Source organism: Brachyhypopomus gauderio, chromosome 3, assembly GCF_052324685.1.
Source record: "Brachyhypopomus gauderio isolate BG-103 chromosome 3, BGAUD_0.2, whole genome shotgun sequence".
Lineage (NCBI taxonomy): Eukaryota > Metazoa > Chordata > Actinopteri > Gymnotiformes > Hypopomidae > Brachyhypopomus > Brachyhypopomus gauderio.
In genome coordinates, this window is record NC_135213.1 from 34,973,625 (window position 1) to 34,991,825 (window position 18,201).

At 45.4% G+C, this 18,201-nt stretch overlaps 1 protein-coding gene across 5 annotated transcripts in view; it reads left to right on the plus strand.

Annotated features, from left to right (window-relative positions):
• slc39a14 (solute carrier family 39 member 14) overlaps nucleotides 1–18,201 on the plus strand; it is a 21,233-nt gene continuing 3,032 nt past the window's right edge. Inside the window, exons 1-8 of one of the 5 annotated variants that reach the window (XM_076997882.1) lie at nucleotides 525–824; nucleotides 2,605–2,684; nucleotides 5,987–6,278; nucleotides 9,640–9,811; nucleotides 11,756–12,012; nucleotides 15,316–15,438; nucleotides 16,447–16,677; nucleotides 17,586–17,811. In XM_076997882.1, coding sequence (XP_076853997.1) covers nucleotides 6,006–6,278; nucleotides 9,640–9,811; nucleotides 11,756–12,012; nucleotides 15,316–15,438; nucleotides 16,447–16,677; nucleotides 17,586–17,811 — 1,282 coding nt within the window. In that variant the 5' untranslated portion in view covers nucleotides 525–824; nucleotides 2,605–2,684; nucleotides 5,987–6,005. Of the gene's footprint in view, nucleotides 157–524; nucleotides 825–2,604; nucleotides 2,685–5,986; nucleotides 6,279–9,639; nucleotides 9,812–11,755; nucleotides 12,013–13,747; nucleotides 13,918–15,315; nucleotides 15,439–16,446; nucleotides 16,678–17,585; nucleotides 17,812–18,201 lie in introns of those variants that run through there. The other 4 variants (XM_076997886.1, XM_076997885.1, XM_076997884.1 and 1 more) reach the window with 4 other exon arrangements.

An 18,201-nucleotide genomic window follows, 5' to 3' on the forward strand; every position in this document is an offset into this window, starting at 1 on the left:
TGTCGTGTATTTGGGAAAGGTTTAAAACGGGAAATGTAAATAGAACAACGGTTCTGTTCACGTTTCCTGGGGTCAGAACACAAACTTGAGTTCTTCACGCTCCAGACGTGGTGCAGGTCTGGAAAGCGCAGCGTTCATATCCGCGCACATAACTAGGTGAGAAGATCCCGAAGTTTCCATCGTCTCAGCACGTGGTTGGGGTTACAATTTAAAAGAAGCAAAACCCTTGAAAGAAATAATTGAAATAAACTCGTCCGTCAATCTTCAATCAGATCATCTAGAGCGGAACCGGGAGCGGGTTAGGATTTGGGTTAAGGTTTGGTTTATGTGAGTGTGAGGGTTAGGATTTAGGTTAAGGTTTGGTTTGTGTGAGGGTTAGGATCAAGGTTTGGTTTGTGTGAGGGTTAGGATCAAGGTTTGGTTTGTGTGAGGGCTAGGATTAGGGTTAAGGTTTGGTTTGTGTGAGGGTTAGGATTAGGGTTAAGGTTTGGTTTGTGTTAGGATTGTGGGTGTGTGTGTTATTCTCCTCCCCAGGAGCGGATTTGGTGTGTGTGGGAGAGTTTTCCCTTGCTCAGGAGGCGGGACTGGTGGGTGTGTGTGTGTTTTCTCCTCCCCAGGAGGCGGGACTGGACCTCGCGACATATACAAGAGCGCCGCGCTTCCTGCGCACACCGGCGGTTGCGAACGGGACCAGCGCTTGCTATTAATATTTGAAACGGTTCGCTGTGACACTCCGACTGAAGGATTCATTAGCTTCACAATTTTACGGACTCGTTAAATATAAATAAAAAAGTCAAGACGAAGCGGGGGTCTGGTGTGACTTGGTAAGCATTGCGCTAATCTTTTCAAAATAAGAGTCCGTGTTGACTAGCGGCGGCTAACCAGCAGCCGCCTTTACTCAACGGTGCTGGCGGTGCTATAAAATCGCACTTTGAAATCGCATTACTGCGGTAATTTAAAGGCGATATTTTACCCTTATCGGAGCAAATGAACCCTTATCGTGAACTTCACATGGCGGTTGGCTGACCTATAGCCGCCGTGGCTAGTTAGCCTGCTGCTAGCGGCGCTGATGCTGATGTTGGAGATCAGCGCAGCATCAACGTGATTCATCTCGCCTCGTGTTTACGTGGTGGGGGTATCGGTGGCAAAACTACCCTCATCACCTATTTAGACATTGTTTATGTGCGACGCTGAAGGCAGTTTTATTTCCCCCTGATCAAGGTTAGGTTGCAATACCTTGGCTGACTGGGTAACGCTGCTTAGATATTAATGAGTTAATGAGCGCACCCCCCCTCCCCCCGTGAGTGGGTGTCCGGTGATGGCAGTAAGGGTGTTGAATAGGTCATTATCTGCACCCGTTAAAATGAGTAAGAAGTTGGTTTTGGAAAGGAGTCAAAGCAAAGTAGAATTCAAGTAAGTTCCAATTGAGCTGGTTTGTCTAACTCGAAATGAGCTACAAGCCCAATAGCTGTCTGTTTCAGACCGGGTAGGATGTATATTAATGTTGGCATAGATTCAGGAGGAGACTGGTTCATCTTCTTCATAAGCAAGCTAGGGTTACCCTAATATTCTCAGCCTATAACACAGCCCTTGTTTGGGCCTGCTTGACGTGTAAAAAATTGCCTTTAATATTTCCCCCTAGTTATCCATCTAAGCAAGCGAATGTCATGTCCGTTCAAGTGAAGTTTCACCTCTCTGTGCTGATGCTGAGGTCACATCCCATTATTATTATAATCCGAGGGTAGACGGCGGAGTACGTTAAGATCCTTAATCATTACTTCCACTACACCGTCCAGCATAAATATGCTATTAAGTGACAGCATCGTGGGTCAGTGATGATATCTAACATTATGTCTTGTACTTAAATGACTGGTTGGTTAGTGTAATCACAATGTTTTCGCAGACTCCCAGACTTAAGAGGTCAAACCACAGATTTTCTGCTGCTAGTTGTGGTTGACTGCTTAAACGGGGATTGTGTCTCAGTTTTTAGTCTCGTGTGAAGAGCTTTCCTTCATATCAGGAAGACATTCTTGTTCTTTGACATTAGAGACCACTAGACGACTCAAGTGAGTTTTAAACAAACATGGGTTAAACTGTGTGCTTTTTGCTACACATGCATATAAATTAGTTTACATGTGTGTCTGCTCCTCTAGTCCAAGCCGTCTGGCTTGTAGCAGGTGTTTGACTACAGAGAAGGTTCCAGTGCAGTCACTGTATTCTCTTCCCTTGCAAGTCTGTCGGTGGACAGGGTCTCAGATTTCCAATAACCGTTTATAAGAGTTTTTGCTATTGACTGCACGGCTTCCATGGTCACACTGTTCCAGTCCTAACCCTGATCTCAAATAACTCATTAACCTTTCCAGATAAGATGGTCTGCTTGTGCCTACACAGTCTTTAACCTGCATGTCGTCCATAGCCAGGTTTTCTGAACATATCTCGTTTACCAAAGCGCACGCCTCTTCCTGACACACACCGAAGCCATGCGGTGGTTTTTCCTGCGCTAGTCTTATCAAATCCGCAGATTCAAGCGTAACGGGATTATTTGGACTCCTGAAAGCTTTCATTTTGAAGTCAGTTTTGTTGTTGTATCTCGCTGTTCTAAAGTGCGCTGCTGCCAGAGGTAGGAGAGGACTTGGGGGCTTTGGCTGGAAGCTGGTCTTCACCGTTCCCGCATCCGTCTCTGGGTGAGCGCCGCGTATGCCTTTCCTCACATTGTTGCTGTTGTCTTTCCTGTGTTTCCATGCACACCAAACCCCAGGGAGCTCAAACCTTTGTATGGGGCTACTGATAAAATAAACAGCACTTCTTGGGTTATGTTTTTCCCCACTTATTTTGGTATTTTTAATTGTATTATTTTTTTATGCGCCCCCCTCTTTCCCCTTAGGCGGTCAGGTTTCGGGTTACGGTGTAACTGGAGTCCGTCCTCGTATGTGCCGAGTAAGGGAAAAGACTTGCAGATGAAGATCAGAGAGCGCAGACACGTGTGTCTTCATCACTAAGACGCCATGAAATTCTGCTGATTACAGTTGATATTTCCTTATCTGAGTAATATGAATTTGGTTGCAATCTCCTGATAATGCACAAGTCAGCCACAGGTGTAATACTGTACACTCGCAGAAATTTAACACCTGCTCATAGTGCTAACCAAGAGATTACTGCTGTTGTAATGAAAGAGCAAATTATGACTCTGATATAGAAATTCAGCTTTAATGTGGCCCTGATTTGAGTGCTGGAGGTTGCGTTTGATCAGCCTGTCTGTGGACGCATAAAGATAATGCACACAAAGAACACTTCATACAGTGCAATCTGGTAATTTTGGTTTAAAATTGCGTAATGATTCTGGGGCAGTTGGAACCTGCTGTACTTTCCAGCGTTCCAGAGTTCGTCACTGTCCCGACTGAAAGTTAAACCTGGTTCGCCCTCAACCCTGCTGAGCACTTCTTCCAGAACTGTGAAACGTGAGGCTGGTTGGTTTGTAGTGGGCTGGGACAGCAGCGCGGTGAGCACGGTCTCGGTCTCGCATCCACCAACGGTACCCAGCAGGAAAACTGCAAGTGTATGTGTTCTGTTAATGAGACATGTGCTGTGTACTTATGTAGAGGTGCTCACACACACACACACACACACACCTTAGGATGAGGTCAAACTGCTAGTAGAGCCTGTTGGTGCAGTGTGGGGTGGGGTGTGCAGGCAGCTACGTAGTTCCGGTATGGAAACTCCAGTCTGCTCCGTGGTTCATACTGGAGTTCCTACACTTGCCAAATACTGGAAGATGAGGTGTGTTTCTAGGCCTGACCGACACCAGTGGAGTTCAGAATGTCCTTCAGAGTCTTTAAACACACACACATACATACGTTAACACAGCAGCACTATATACTGTTGGATACTGAACACTGCCATGTGCCAGCCATTGTGTGTTCAGTAAAGGTGATATAAACACAAAATGAATACAGAAAGGAAAAGTTCAATGAACCTATAAAATAAAGTCCTGGACTTTGAGTTCCCGGGTTTAGTTGTGTGTATGGAAGGTGCATCTAAGCCCCCCCTCCCCCCACCGATGCTGACGACACTCGGAGGCGTCTGTTCGGCCCGGCACTCCACTGCTTTTTTTCTCCAGGGGACCATGTGCAGTCAGCCGAGAAGGTAGATGAGAGGGTGGTGAAGGTTGAGGTTGTGGAGTGCGGCTTTGTCCCAAATCTATCAACATCTCCTCTTCCCGAGGCCTTCAAAACCTGCGTAGCCTACCTTTAGTTAATCATGTTGAATGTGCAGTAGAATGTTTTCTATGAATGTCAATCAATCAATCAATCAAATTTTATTTATATAGCGCTTTTTACAACAGTTGTTGTCACAAAGCAGCTTTACAAGTGCCGAGTCCTAGCCCCCAGTGAGCAAGCCAAAGGCGACAGTGGCAAGGAAAAATGTAGTGTTTTTGTTTTTCTTTATCGCAGTGAAGGTCCCATGAGTTACACGAAAGTGTTAATTTTGGTGAAATTCTATACTGGTTGTTATTTATTCCTGAGAGCACTTTTTGTTTGGTTATTAATTTAATTGTAACTGCACTTGGCTAATGAGACTGATATGCCATACTACAAATGTGGTTGTGCACTCATAACACTGATGAATTTAAATGCAACTGTGGTGTTGTTCACTCGGATCACATCCTTTGACACCAAATGCTGGAAATGCATTTAAAAACTTGATGTCCACATGCCTGGCAGCTTTGCATACAACCCAAAGGCTTGTGGGAAATCTGAGACTGAGAAGGATTCCTTGGTGTATCTAATTCGGTTAGAGGACGAGTTCCTCGGCCACGTTTCGAGGAACCTCTGTGTTGTTTATGAACAGGACTCGTCCTCGTGACTAATAACTTAAACTAAACTTAAACTAAAGGTGGCAGGAGTCCCATAAATGAGGTGCAGCCTGTGTTTAAATACTGGAGGGAATAAGTCTCTGTTCTGAATGAAGCCATTCACACTACTAGCGAGTGTGCCGCATATTCACAAAGCAACCCAGTGTATGACTGCTGACCTGGGATCAGATTTCCCTCCCCTCACTATAACCTGGGATGTCGTACTGATCCCCAAACAGCACTCCTGCTCGGAGAGGCGTTTGAGATTACAGCCCAGCTGCTGGGTGGAGGTGTGTAGGGTTAAACAAAGATTGTTCTGTTTCTAAGCAACAGAACATCATCCCAGCATGCTCAGCACCTGTGGAGGAGTCTATTGCGATTGGTCAGTGTCGGGATCACTTAAATGTGTGAGCTTTAAGAGTTACAGAGTGAAATTGGCTCAGATCGTTACTGATCCATGTTGAGATCGCTTGGCAGGAGCTGTGGGTCGGTACAGTGGGTCTGGTGCCGTGGGTCTGGTACAGGTGTGAGTGTGTCAGCAGTCCCAGTTGCGACTGGCTGTTCCACAGGGAAGCCTCGCGGTCCTCTTGGGGCACAACAGTGCCACTCGTAACACATCACATAAAGCGAGAAGTTGTACATTTGGAATCGGCACTAAAAGTCACGTGATTCCTGATGAGAATCGGCAGTAAAAGTCGCCCCATTCCCATCATGCCCTGCGTGTGCGCACACACAACGATCCATTTGTGCATTCTTTAAAAATGAGAACTCGTTGACCACAAATATGAACTTGGCAGCAGCGGGTGAGGGTGACAGGCGTGGTTCTTGTATGCTACTGTTATATGGCGTTCATCGGGATCAGCAAAACAACAAACGCGCTCTTGAGTCTTAAGATAAGAAAAGATAAGATAACCCTTTATTAATCCCGCAATGGGGCAATTTGCAATGTTACAGCAGCAGAGGGGCAGGGACAGAAAAACAATATATTAAATAAAATTTTTAACAAGATCTATATATACAAATGTTTACTATATATATATATATATATATATATATATATATATATATTGAAAATAAAGACCAGAGGAAAATGTGATTCGTCTTATGTTATCTTGTACACACTCTCTCTCCCAGGTGGTCCGTGGTAAGCGTCATGACCCAGAGGGCAGCCAATGGCTGCACCCAGCTGACCTTCATCGTAACCCTCACGCTGACACTAGGCCTGTTACAGTGGCCTTTGGGAGAGGTCAGAGGTCAAGGGGAGCTCTCTGCCACGCTGGTACTGCAGGACCTGCTGAGTCGCTTTGGGGACAATGGAACCATCTCGGTGCCGCAGCTGCGGATGCTTCTGGCACGCCTGAACGAGAGGAGCGAGGAGAACGACACCAACACGCCCAGCACCCCCGTCCACACCAACACCTCCACAGTAAGCCCACCAACACCTCCACCACACCAACACCTCCACAGTAAACACACCACACCAACACCTCCACAGTAAACACACCCCACCAACACCTCCACAGTAAACACACCCCACCAACACCTCCACAGTAAACACACCCCACCAACACCTCCACAGTAAGCCCACCAATACCTCCACCACACCAACACCTCCACAGTAAACACACCACACCAACACCTCCACAGTAAACACACCCCACCAACACCTCCACAGTAAGCCCACCAACACCTCCACCACACCAACACCTCCACAGTAAACACACCCCACCAACACCTCCACAGTAAACACACCCCACCAACACCTCCACAGTAAGCCCACCAATACCTCCACCACACCAACACCTCCACAGTAAACACACCACACCAACACCTCCACAGTAAGCCCACCAACACCTCCACCACACCAACACCTCCACCCCACCAACACCTCCACATTAAGCACACCAACACCTCCACCCCACCAACACCTCCACAGTAAACACACCACACCAACACCTCCACAGTAAGAACTCTGCCTCTCATGTTTCAACTAATCTTCCTACCAACATGTATATTTAACAGACATGTTAGGACAGTTCACGCTTTCCTGAACATTTGTTGGTGGTTTCTTATAACAAGGTCTCCACGGAGGAATTGAAAGTTGATAAATCTTTTTTTTTATTTTTATTTTTTATTTATTTTTTATTAAGGCCGTTAAAGTATTAAAGTCTTAATGGCAATTTTATGATGTGTTACATTTTCGTTGGTATTTTAGCTTTGCCTAAACAATTTGACTGCAAAACGTATGCATGAATGTGTCTATTTTCCTCCCCCCAACTATTAAAAATGACATGTCGTCGTCGCCTGTAAAGCGTCTATTGACATGTTAACTCGTTAATGGTCATTAATGGCCCCACTGATGATGATGTACCGCTTCGTACCGGGAGGGAGTGAGTGCTTCGGGGTAGCCGCGGTGAGGGGAGCTCGGACACGGACGCTGGTGTTGACACTCCGACGGTGCTCGGTTACTGTGAAATAACGAATATACCACACATGTGGCTACAGATGCTGTATTTATACATAAACGAATATACCACACATGTGGCTACATATGCTGCATTTATACATAAACGGACATGAGCGCCGTCACCGCGTTACTGAGATTATGTGTAACGATCTATCGGCGGAGAACAGCAGACGTTAACCCCTACCTGCCTCTCTCTCCGCCGGTCTCCCCTTCTCACTGAAGAGGTATTGCCCCCTACAGCCCTTAAAGACACAACATGACTGTCTGTTATAAAGAAAAACTCAAGAGTTGATGCAAATTGGAGAGTCATTAGAATGCAAAACAAACGTATTGGGGCACATGTCATGAGTACCGTCTTTATTGTTATTTATTAATCACCATTTTGTTTAACCAAGTTGTCCTAAATGATGAATATCTGAGAGTTACTTGTTTCTTGTTGTGACCCAAGATATGTTGTAATATATCTAGTCCTGGTTCACAATTTATTCTTTTGACCTTGGTTTCTTCCCACCGTATACGAGTTCTGTTGTGTGGTTGTGCTTTAAAGATTAAATTGCAAATGGCAATAATTTTGTAAGTTAAAGATTTGTTTGAGATTACAACTTGGTGGCAATGACGTCTTAAAATATTTTGGAAGGTCTTAAAAAATCTTTTTCTTCAGTATTTATGCATATACCTTGTATACGTTAAACTGACAGTTCAATGTCTGCAGTAAGGAAAACGTCTCAGAACATCACTGCCAGTAACGGCCCAACCCAGTGTGTTTTACATTTACACGCCAGTAGAGTTGTGACAGAGGCATTTTTTCAAATCAGAATTTCTTTAAAATAGCTAGTGTACAATTACACAACTTCCTGTGGTGAGTGGAACTGGAAGCAGGTCTTTGGAGAGCCAGTGCTCTTTCCAGAGTTGAAACATGCAGCTCTCACTGGTCCTCACATACGTGTTCTGCAGGGTGCCCCAGAGCAGATTAGTACCCCCAGAATAGATTAATACCTCCAGAAGTGGTGTGGAAGTGGTTTGGCTAAGGAAGACGAGTTTGTTTATTCGAAAGTGATGTTGTCCTTCATGCTCATATATGAAGGCTGAATACAAATGAGAGGTTGACTTATTTGTACTATTTTTATTTCAAAAGAAAATATAGTTTTATAGGAAGATGTTCAAATACTTAACATTCATTTTCAGACATTTGTATGCATTCTTGGCAGTTTTCTGTGGCTTTTATATTGTTCATATCGATATCGGAATTATATCGTATTGACCGAAATTAATAAATATCATGATGTTAATCTTGCTCATATTGTCCAGCCCTACCCAGCACAGATTAGTACCCCCAGAGCAGATTAATATCCCCAGAACAGAGGTAGACTGCGTGGGCAAACCAAACACTTAAAACACGGAAACCATGTAGAAGGCCAGAGGGATGAGAGGGTACTCTGGGAGGGAGGGATGGAGAGAGAGAGAAGGAGGGATGGAAGGAGAGAGTCCTCTGAAGTTTAGTCTGTGCTGGAGTTGTGTCTGGATTTTTCCTTTCTGTTTATATATGTATTATGAAACATGTTCTTCTGTGTCCTTCAACAGCGTCTGGGATTTTTTTTCCCACATTGAAGAACGCTTTAATGGTTTTGTCTACCAGTTCAGATATATTACTACAGATAGATTTCTTTAACTCGTAAAAAAAAAGAAAGCCCAGTATATACAGAGACGTATTTGAAGACGTCCTCTGCTGCAACACTCTGAGACTCTGTCAGTGGCTGGGCACTTGCTGCTGGGCCTGTCTCTGTTGAGACCCTGGGAATAGCCTTTGGATTCAGCCCCCCCCCCCCCCCCCCCCCTACTGGCTGGGGGCTGTACTGCAGCTCTGAGTGAAGAGGCAGACTGACAACCCCACTCTGCTCTATATGAATCACGGTGCCCAGACGCTGGGCATGTCGTTATAGTAATGAGGTCTGATTTGTTGCTTTTATGGCTGGCTAGACGTGCTCCTCCATTATTATAACTGCTGATTTGCCAAACAGACAGATTTTTTGGTCCAGCGTGCTATAAAGGAAAACTAAACACAACACTAAAATGTAATGTTTTCTGTCCAGTTGTTTTCAGGAAGTCCTATATTTCTTTAATGATACGTTTGCTGGATTGATTGGGCTTGCATTCCAGAGCCATAACCAGAGCTGTACGTACAGGTTCCAGTGATGTAGAACTAGAATTTCCACAAAGTTCCTCTTTGTTTTTTACTGCACAGTTTTCTCATAAAGTATTTTAAACATTAATGTAAATTTTTCTTTTAGCTTACAGTGTGTGTGTTTGTGTGTATGTTCAGTGTTTGCCTGCAGGCACACTGGCGGTTCATGGGTTGAGCGAACAGTCCCGTTTGGACGGACCTGGTCTTCAGGAGATCTGTCCCACTATGCTGCATCAGCTGGACGCTCGCATGTGTCGGGCTCAGCAGAACCAAGAACCGGACCCCAGCGCGAGGCCGTCCGATGCAGAAGGTGAGGGACCACACAAGCTCATCCCACAGCACTCTGTACGGTGGTGGTGTAGTCACAAGTGGATGTCGTCATCCTGAAAGAACACCATCAGCTCCTATCTGGTGGGAATCCACGGTGTGGGACCCTCTCCCCAGTCATTCTGTGTCGAACACCTCGTTATGTTTTAGCCAAAGTTCACGTCCAGCTAACTCTAAAGCACGGCGGTTAAAGGTGCTCACACACAGTTCCGTAGCGCTGCTGATCTCTGTTTGTGCAGGTGTGTGATGACCTCACTGTGAGCACTGGGTCTGGCCAATGGCTGTCTGGGGCGTGGAGGCCACATTCCACATGCCCCACCACATGCTTCATGCCCCGCCCATACGTTCCATACCCCGCCCACACACCCTACTCCACACGTTCTCGGGGGGAAAAGGTTGGAGCCTGTCAAGTCACTCAGAATTACTACACTGTAGAGGCAAGAGTTATAAAAAGAGATGAGGAGGAGGTGTGTGTGTGTGTGTGTGTGTGTGTGTGTGTGTGTGTGTGTGTGTGTGTGTGTGTGTGTGTGTGTGTGTGTGTGTGTGTGTGTGTGTGTGTGTGTGTGTGTGTGTGTGTGTGTGTGTGTGTGTGTGTTATTTCTGATGGTTTTCCATAATTGGGAAGTGAAAGTTATACAAGCAGATGGAAATGTGTGGGTGGAGCGATATGACGAAGGAAGGAAGGAAAAGACTAAAGCAAATGGACGGGTGGAGGAAGAGATGGTGCAGGTGGAGAGTTTTACACACACAGCAGTGAACTGAGACTAATCTGAACTGAGAGTAATGAGAGAGAGAGAGAAAGAGAGAGACCCTCTACACTAGGTAGGCAGGGCAAAGGAGCGACTACAGAGTAACTGATCCCAATGTCGTCATATCTGTGTCTGTATCGATTGGTATTTTGATATACAGCACGTCCTAACCTGGGGGGGAGGGGGGGGGGGGGGGGGGGGGACTCTGCCAGGAGCTGCTTTCCACAGACTAAACCCACACCCCCTCTCCAAACCCACACCCCCTCTCCAAAGGGTCTTTCCACAGACTAAACCCCCACCCCCTCTCCAAACCCCCACCCCCTCTCCAAACCCACACCCCCTCTCCAAAGGGTCTTCCCACAGACTAAACCCACACCCCCTCTCCAAACCCACACCCCCTCTCCAAAGGGCCTTCCCACAGACTAAACCCACACCCCCTCTCCAAACCCACACCCCCTCTCCAAAGGGTCTTCCCACAGACTAAACCCACACCCCCTCTCCAAACCCACACCCCCTCTCCAAAGGGTCTTTCCACAGACTAAACCCACACCCCCTCTCCAAACCCACACCCCCTCTCCAAAGGGTCTTTCCACAGACTAAACCCACACCCCCTCTCCAAAGGGTCTTTCCACAGACTAAACCCACACCCCCTCTCCAAACCCACACCCCCTCTCCAAAGGGTCTTCCCACAGACTAAACCCACACACCCTCTCCAAAGGTAAACATTACATGTAGCACATTGGCCTTGAATGTTGACATTTAGGTGATATGGTTAGAAAGGTAAAGAAGATAAGATATAGATAAAAACACAAGATGAAGTAAAATGGATCTGTTCTATACTAATCTACAGTTTAAGCTGTTCTGATCCAGTGTTAATGTTTACAGTATTAATGGTTATGATCCCTTTACTTCAAATAATGTTATTAACTTTATCCCACAGGAAAGGTCTGACTGCACTCCCTTTGACTTAAGTGTCTGTGTGTCTGTCTGTCTGTCTGTGTCCATGCATACACATTCTTTGTTAAGGGTGTGACTGTGGGTTTGCCCTGACTGATGTGTGTGTGTGTGTGTGTGTGTGTGTGTGTGTGTGTGTGTGTGTGTGTGTGTACAGCGGTGGGTGTTTGGTGCTCAGTGTGACTGTAGTCAGTGGGTTTGCCCTGACTGGGGTGAGTGTGTAGTGTGGGGGTTCTCAGTACTCAGTGTGACCATAGTGAGTCTCTTTGCCCTGACCGGTGTGTGGGTCGTGTGTGTGTGTGTGTGTGTAGTGTGGGGGTTCTCAGTACTCAGTGTGACTGTAGTGAGTCTCTTTGCCCTGACCGGTGTGTGGGTCGTGCCCCTGATGAGGAGTCACTTCATGCGCAGAGTTCTCATCTTTTTCATCGCACTGTCCATCGGAACTCTGTTCTCCACCGCCATCTTCCAGCTGTTGCCAGAGGTGCCACACACACACACACACACACACACACACACACACACACACACACACACACACACACACATATATATATATATATATATATATATATATATATATATATATATATATATATATATATATATATATATGTATATATATGTATATATATGTATGTATGTACAGACGTGCGCACACCATTCAGTTAATATTGAATCTAGAAATGATGATATTGGTGTGTGTGGGGCCCAGCTGTCTGTTCTTCTGCCTGATCCACTTCTGCTGATCCAGGGTTGGGTTGACCTCCCACACACTCTCCTTCCTCCTCTGTGCCTGGATATTTGGTGTTTGTTTTGGGGTTTTTTTTTTTTTGTTTGTTTCATTTTCATTTCTGGGAATGTGATAAAGCGATTGTGACTGTGATGTCATACGACTGCAGGTCGTGTAATCGGCTCTGATCTGGTTTTTGTATATTTGTATTAGAATTTTACTTTTTGCTCCTCAGGAAACTCTGATTCTGCCTTAGACAGACAACCTTTTTTTCTCTTTGTTGATTTTGTTATTTCATATATTGAGTTTTGTTTCTTATGTTTGCTGTTTTGTTCTTGTCGGTCTGGTGTGTACTGTGCTCTGTGCTGTACCACCAAGGTCACACTAGGGTTGTAGGTCACACTAGATACTCCAAATGTGTAAAACATGTTTCCTTGCTTTCATCCTTCATTCCTTCCTTCCTGCATTTTTCTTTCTTCACGTGTCTCAGAGAGCCGAAGGGCTCTGCTGTCCTGAGTTTCCATGGAGACCAGGATATCGCCACGGTGCTCTCCTGGGTCGTGTTGCAACACTCTGACATCATGAGCTGCTTCTGAAGCTACCACATACCTCTGCAGATGTTAAAATTGGGTCAAAGGTTAAAGGACTGTTTTTGTATTTTGGGGGTTTTGTCAGCTCATCCCTAATTAAGGTCAATGATGCTACACGGACAACCATTCATAAGAAAAGGAGACTCATTCACGACACACTGAGGCCTACAAGGTCCTCATTGAGTCTGTAGATGAGGGAGATAAAGTGCTGTTTGGACTGCCTGGCCTCTGTGTCAGGGCCCAGAAGGTGGTGTAGCCAGAGGGTGTAAGCTAAAGAAAGATGATGAAAGACCAGTGTGAGTGGTTCAGTTAATTTGAGGTTTAGCATGGCCTGAAGGGTATTCTCCTCGCCTGTCTGCTCCTGGGCAGCACAGAGAGGAATGGGTGGGGGTGGAACAAGGCATTACGGCAAGGAAAAGGATGCCCGCCAGGAGGTGGTTCGGGGTCCTCCCCCATGGAGTCTTTGGTGTGGAACTCTCGTCTTGCGGAATGTCTCTGTTCTGTTAGAGGCCATTGTGATGTCACAATAGACTGATTCTGTCTCTGGAGTGTTTGTGTTCCTTTTCAATCAAAGCATGTCACGTCTAATGATGGCTTTTCCTTAGCAGGGAAATTGAGCACGAAATCTGCAATAATGGTACCTCTTCACTGAATCTGAAGGAAACAGTCTGATTAAAGGACACTGTCTCTCAGATCTGCACAATCTGCTTAAACTGATCAAGCACACTCCACTGGTGTGTGGGATTGTTTTAACATTCTTTCCTTCCTCTGCAGGGTGCCTGGGTGCTATTTCCCATTTCTAAATCAAATATTTCCATTTGAAATCCTCAGAGCCACTAATGTCTTCCCTCTGTCTCTCTTTTGTCCTGTGTCCCGGGCTGGTGCTGTGTGACCAGTGTGGGGGTATGGCTTCCTGTGTGTAACGCTGATCTCACTGTGTTCACTGATGGGGGCCAGCGTGGTACCCTTCATGAGGAAGACCTTTTACAAGCGACTCCTCCTCTACTTCATAGCTCTGGCCATCGGCACGCTCTATTCCAACGCCCTCTTCCAGCTCATTCCAGAGGTAAAGTGGGCTACAAGTACCAAACTAAGCCAAACTAAACCCCACTGTTACTGGACGAGGGCCAGATTAAACCCCACTGTTACTGGACGAGGGCCAGATTAAACCCCACTGTTACTGGACGAGGGCCAGATTAAACCCCACTGTTACTGGACTGGAGCCAAATGAAACCGCACCGGTGCTGGACAAGGGCCATATTAAACCTGACTGATACTGGACTAGAGCCAGACTAAACCCCAGACTAAGCCCCACTCTTGCATACTACTGTGCAACTCTGTATGCAGGTGTTTTGTTAAGATTCAGAGCATTACAAATGCCTGTACAGCCATGATGCGTTCTGTTCTGATATGTACTCCATGAAGCTTTTGCAAAATTACAACTTGAACAGAACGTGTCCGATGTCTCCATGCCTGTGTTTGGTGTAGGTTTGCTTACTGCCGATTCTTCCACAGGTAACTCGGTACATCATGGCACTGTAGACATTTAATTTAAACACAGCAATGCCCAAAATCCAAACCAGACCAAGCATACTATGTTTTAAAGTCTGTGTTTTGATTGGTTGTGAGGGATCCAGGATTTTCTGACCCGGCGCCCGACCTCAGTAGCTCTTCCCAGCTCCATCGGCAGCGAGACAGGTCGCCATGGTGATGTCGTAAACACCCCAAACCTCCGCAATCAATCTAAACATGATCATCCTCAATTTGAATCTTATTTCTCGGAATATCGAGATGAATTTATGATTTTTTCCCTGGATCTTTATCAAAATAAAACACCAAAATTTAATCAATTTTGCACAGTCTCAATTTGGAATCCACTTTCCAATCACTTCCGTCCAATCAGAGAATGAGATTTCATATGAAGTGGCTCCCAGCATTTAGTAGTCAGTGTTGCTCTCGTCGTGGGGAGGTCTGAGGGAGGGTGGTGCTGTGATCCAGAACCCAGTCAGATCCCAACCGTTCCCCTCACCTGCTCCTGGAGGTCTGAAGGTCTTGGCATATTTTTAACAGCATGCACAAAACCCTTTTCATGAGCTGTCTGTTTTGCAAACCTACACAGTGACTTTTGACCTGTAGGAAGTGTTGGGGGGAATGTGTGTTGGGTGATCTGAGGGTTGGATCTTCCTTTTGTTGGTTTATTAGTTTGGCTTCTGTTGGATTATCAAATTCTCATCTCTACGTATGACACTTACACTGTAGATACTCCTGTACACAGTACCACACACGGCTCAGTGCATGAGACACCTTTACATACACTACCAAATACACAGTGCGTCATTCTATCTCACTTGATAACCCTGATTACAATATTATTTGTAATTGTAGATTAGTTGAATAATGTTGTAAACATCCAATAATAAACACATTTTGTACACAGGTGAACTGACTGTTTGTGTTTGTGTAGGCGTTTGGGTTTGACCCCATGGAGGCCTACTACGTGTCCAAGTCGGCGGTGGTCTTTGGAGGTTTCTACCTCTTCTTCTTCACGGAGAAAATACTAAAGATGATTCTCAAGCCAAAGGACCGGGTGAGGGTTCAGAGTTCATCTTCTACAGGCCCTAACAGTCACCGTTGACCTGGAGCCTTGAGTCTGCTCCGACGCGATTGGTCATGCAGACGGCAGGGGGGTCATGACATGGCAGAGACATGGTTCAGGGTCGGGATGGAAATTTGTTAGGCCGGTCTGACCCAGGAGGGGTTCTGAATCATCCACTGAATATTGATTAATACAAGGTTAAAACATTGCATCCTGCCATAGTCTTCCCATCAGTCCACACTTACAGGAAGCAGTAACAGTTCAATACAATGTACAAAAATATCTTTACCGTACGATTTTATACGTCTTGCATCAAAAATCCTAGTGATGTATATTTCCACAGATCTAACATATTAAAACATGGAGATCTAAAAATATTACAAATACTGCTATATTTTTATATGAAAGCCTTAAAGTAGTAAAATCCTAGAGAGACATGAAATAAGAAATGTTTGAATAGATCTAGAACAAGAGAATGTCAAACAAAAGAATCAGGAAATGTAAGCATGGACCTTTTTTTGCTTATTCACACCAAACTGCAGTCCAGTGCTAAAAGTCAAGTGATTTATTGTGAAACAAAAAGAAAACTGAGCACATGTGATTTCCAGTTGGCTTAATTGCCTGAATATGGTCACTGATGACTAGAGTGTTCTCAGTTTTGGACCTGTGCGTGTGTGTGCGTGCACAAAAGAACTGCAAGAGGAACTGAAAAATATGACATTGAAAAATCTGATCCACTGAGATTGAAAAGAATACTAAAAAATAACAAACCAAATAAATGGGAACAGATGACCATACTGCTCCTGGCCAGAGCTGATTGTACCCCTTCGTGACCCCGAATAGCGGGATTAAGCAGTAATGATGATGGATGGATGTATGGATGATCTTGCACCTGCCAGTGCTCCCTTCAGTTGTTGGTGCTGCCCTCTAGTGGACATCAAGACACCGGCCTTTACTGTGTATTTATTTGTTCATGTATCTTTTCCCCTCCTCCGTCAGGGAGGGCATGGTCACAGCCATTTCCCTGTGGAGCGCTATAGCAACGGGGACATGGAGCACTACAGCAACAGGGACATGGAGCGCTATAGCAACGGGGACATGGAGGATGGTGTGATGGAGAAGCTGCAGAATGGAGAGACCGCAGGAGGCGTGTCCTTGGCCCAAGCGGACCGGGAGGTCAGAGGGGTCGCAGAGGACGACAAGATGCTCAGCACGGGTGCTGCGGTGCAGGTGAGGACGTGAGACGCCGCGTGAGACACCAGGACGTGATCACGTTCTTCAACAGGATCAGGCGTGTTCCACCTTACACTGTGGCTGGTGGAAGAAAATATTCCAGCCACTTCAAACACCAGTCACCGTTTTGTCATCACGACTTTGTCTTGGTTAACAAAAAAAACATTAATAGACATGAATTACTTTTGGTTATTTTACACTGCTGACCTCTACTGCATTAATCTATATCAGCTATATAGCGATAGCAACGGCGAAACTGCGTCCTACGCTACTAAACTATGAGCACTAACTATGTACTAATATACTTGTGTACTAATATACTACTGTAACAGACATATCGGCATAAATTCATTTTGATGAAGTGGAGTCCACTAGCTATAACTTTTGCTAGTTACTTAACCAGTGGGCTGGGATTACCAACATGTCTGATTGTTGATATAAATCCCAGTGGGCTGAGATTACCAACATGTCTGAGATTGGCAGCCGTACACGTGCAGCATCTGCCAGATTTACCGGGATTGTGTCCAAATCGGGTTAATTGGATTTGTGGTACAGGTGTTTTGCTGCCCCCTACAGGCCAGCTGTAACAGTACAAGAACTGAACATAAACGTGGAGGTCTCTGTCACTACCCAATTTGAACAAGAAACCTACAAACTACGAACAAAAAACCTACTACACTGAACACCATCTGCTTCTCCTGGCCACATTGTTAACCCCCCACAGTGCTTGCGAGATGATTAATTTTACCCGCCTAAATGTACCCCTATTTGGCCTGTGCCACCTGCATTTGTCTAATTTCCCACCCTGATCTAGACTCTACAGATGTTTCCACTGTATGTCATTGAGCCTGTTACTGAATAATCCCTCACTCCATCTTCCCGCCCGTCTTCACGTACGTGTGCAGGACTCCCAGAGCTCCGGTGGGGGGTGCAGAGGCCAGGGCGGATGCTATTGGCTGAAAGGTCGCTCGTACTCAGACATCGGCACGCTGGCGTGGATGATCACGCTGAGCGACGGCCTCCATAACTTCATCGACGGGCTGGCCATCGGGGCCTCCTTCACGGCCTCCGTGTTCCAGGGCATCAGCACGTCGGTAGCCATACTGTGTGAAGAGTTCCCTCACGAACTAGGTGAATATTACCTACATAAACACCAACACCTAAACACCAGAGCTTTATTACCGTGAAATGTAACTAGAAACTTTTGGCCAATTTTAATATTAAAAGTTATAATACAAATGAATAGGGGTGTGACGATACACTCAGCTCACGATACGAGACTCGATATTGGGTTCACGAGGACGAGACGATATTTTAAGAAAACTGAAATGACAAATTATATGACTGGACAACAGACTTTTATTTAACTGAGTTACACATGCATTTTGAAATGTTTTATTATAACTCTTTAACATGCATGATGTAAGCATGAACTTTTAACAAACTTCCTCTACAAATTGAAATTAAAATAATATTTAATAAAAGTTAAAATAAAATTTAATATTTCTCCTTTTTTCAAGT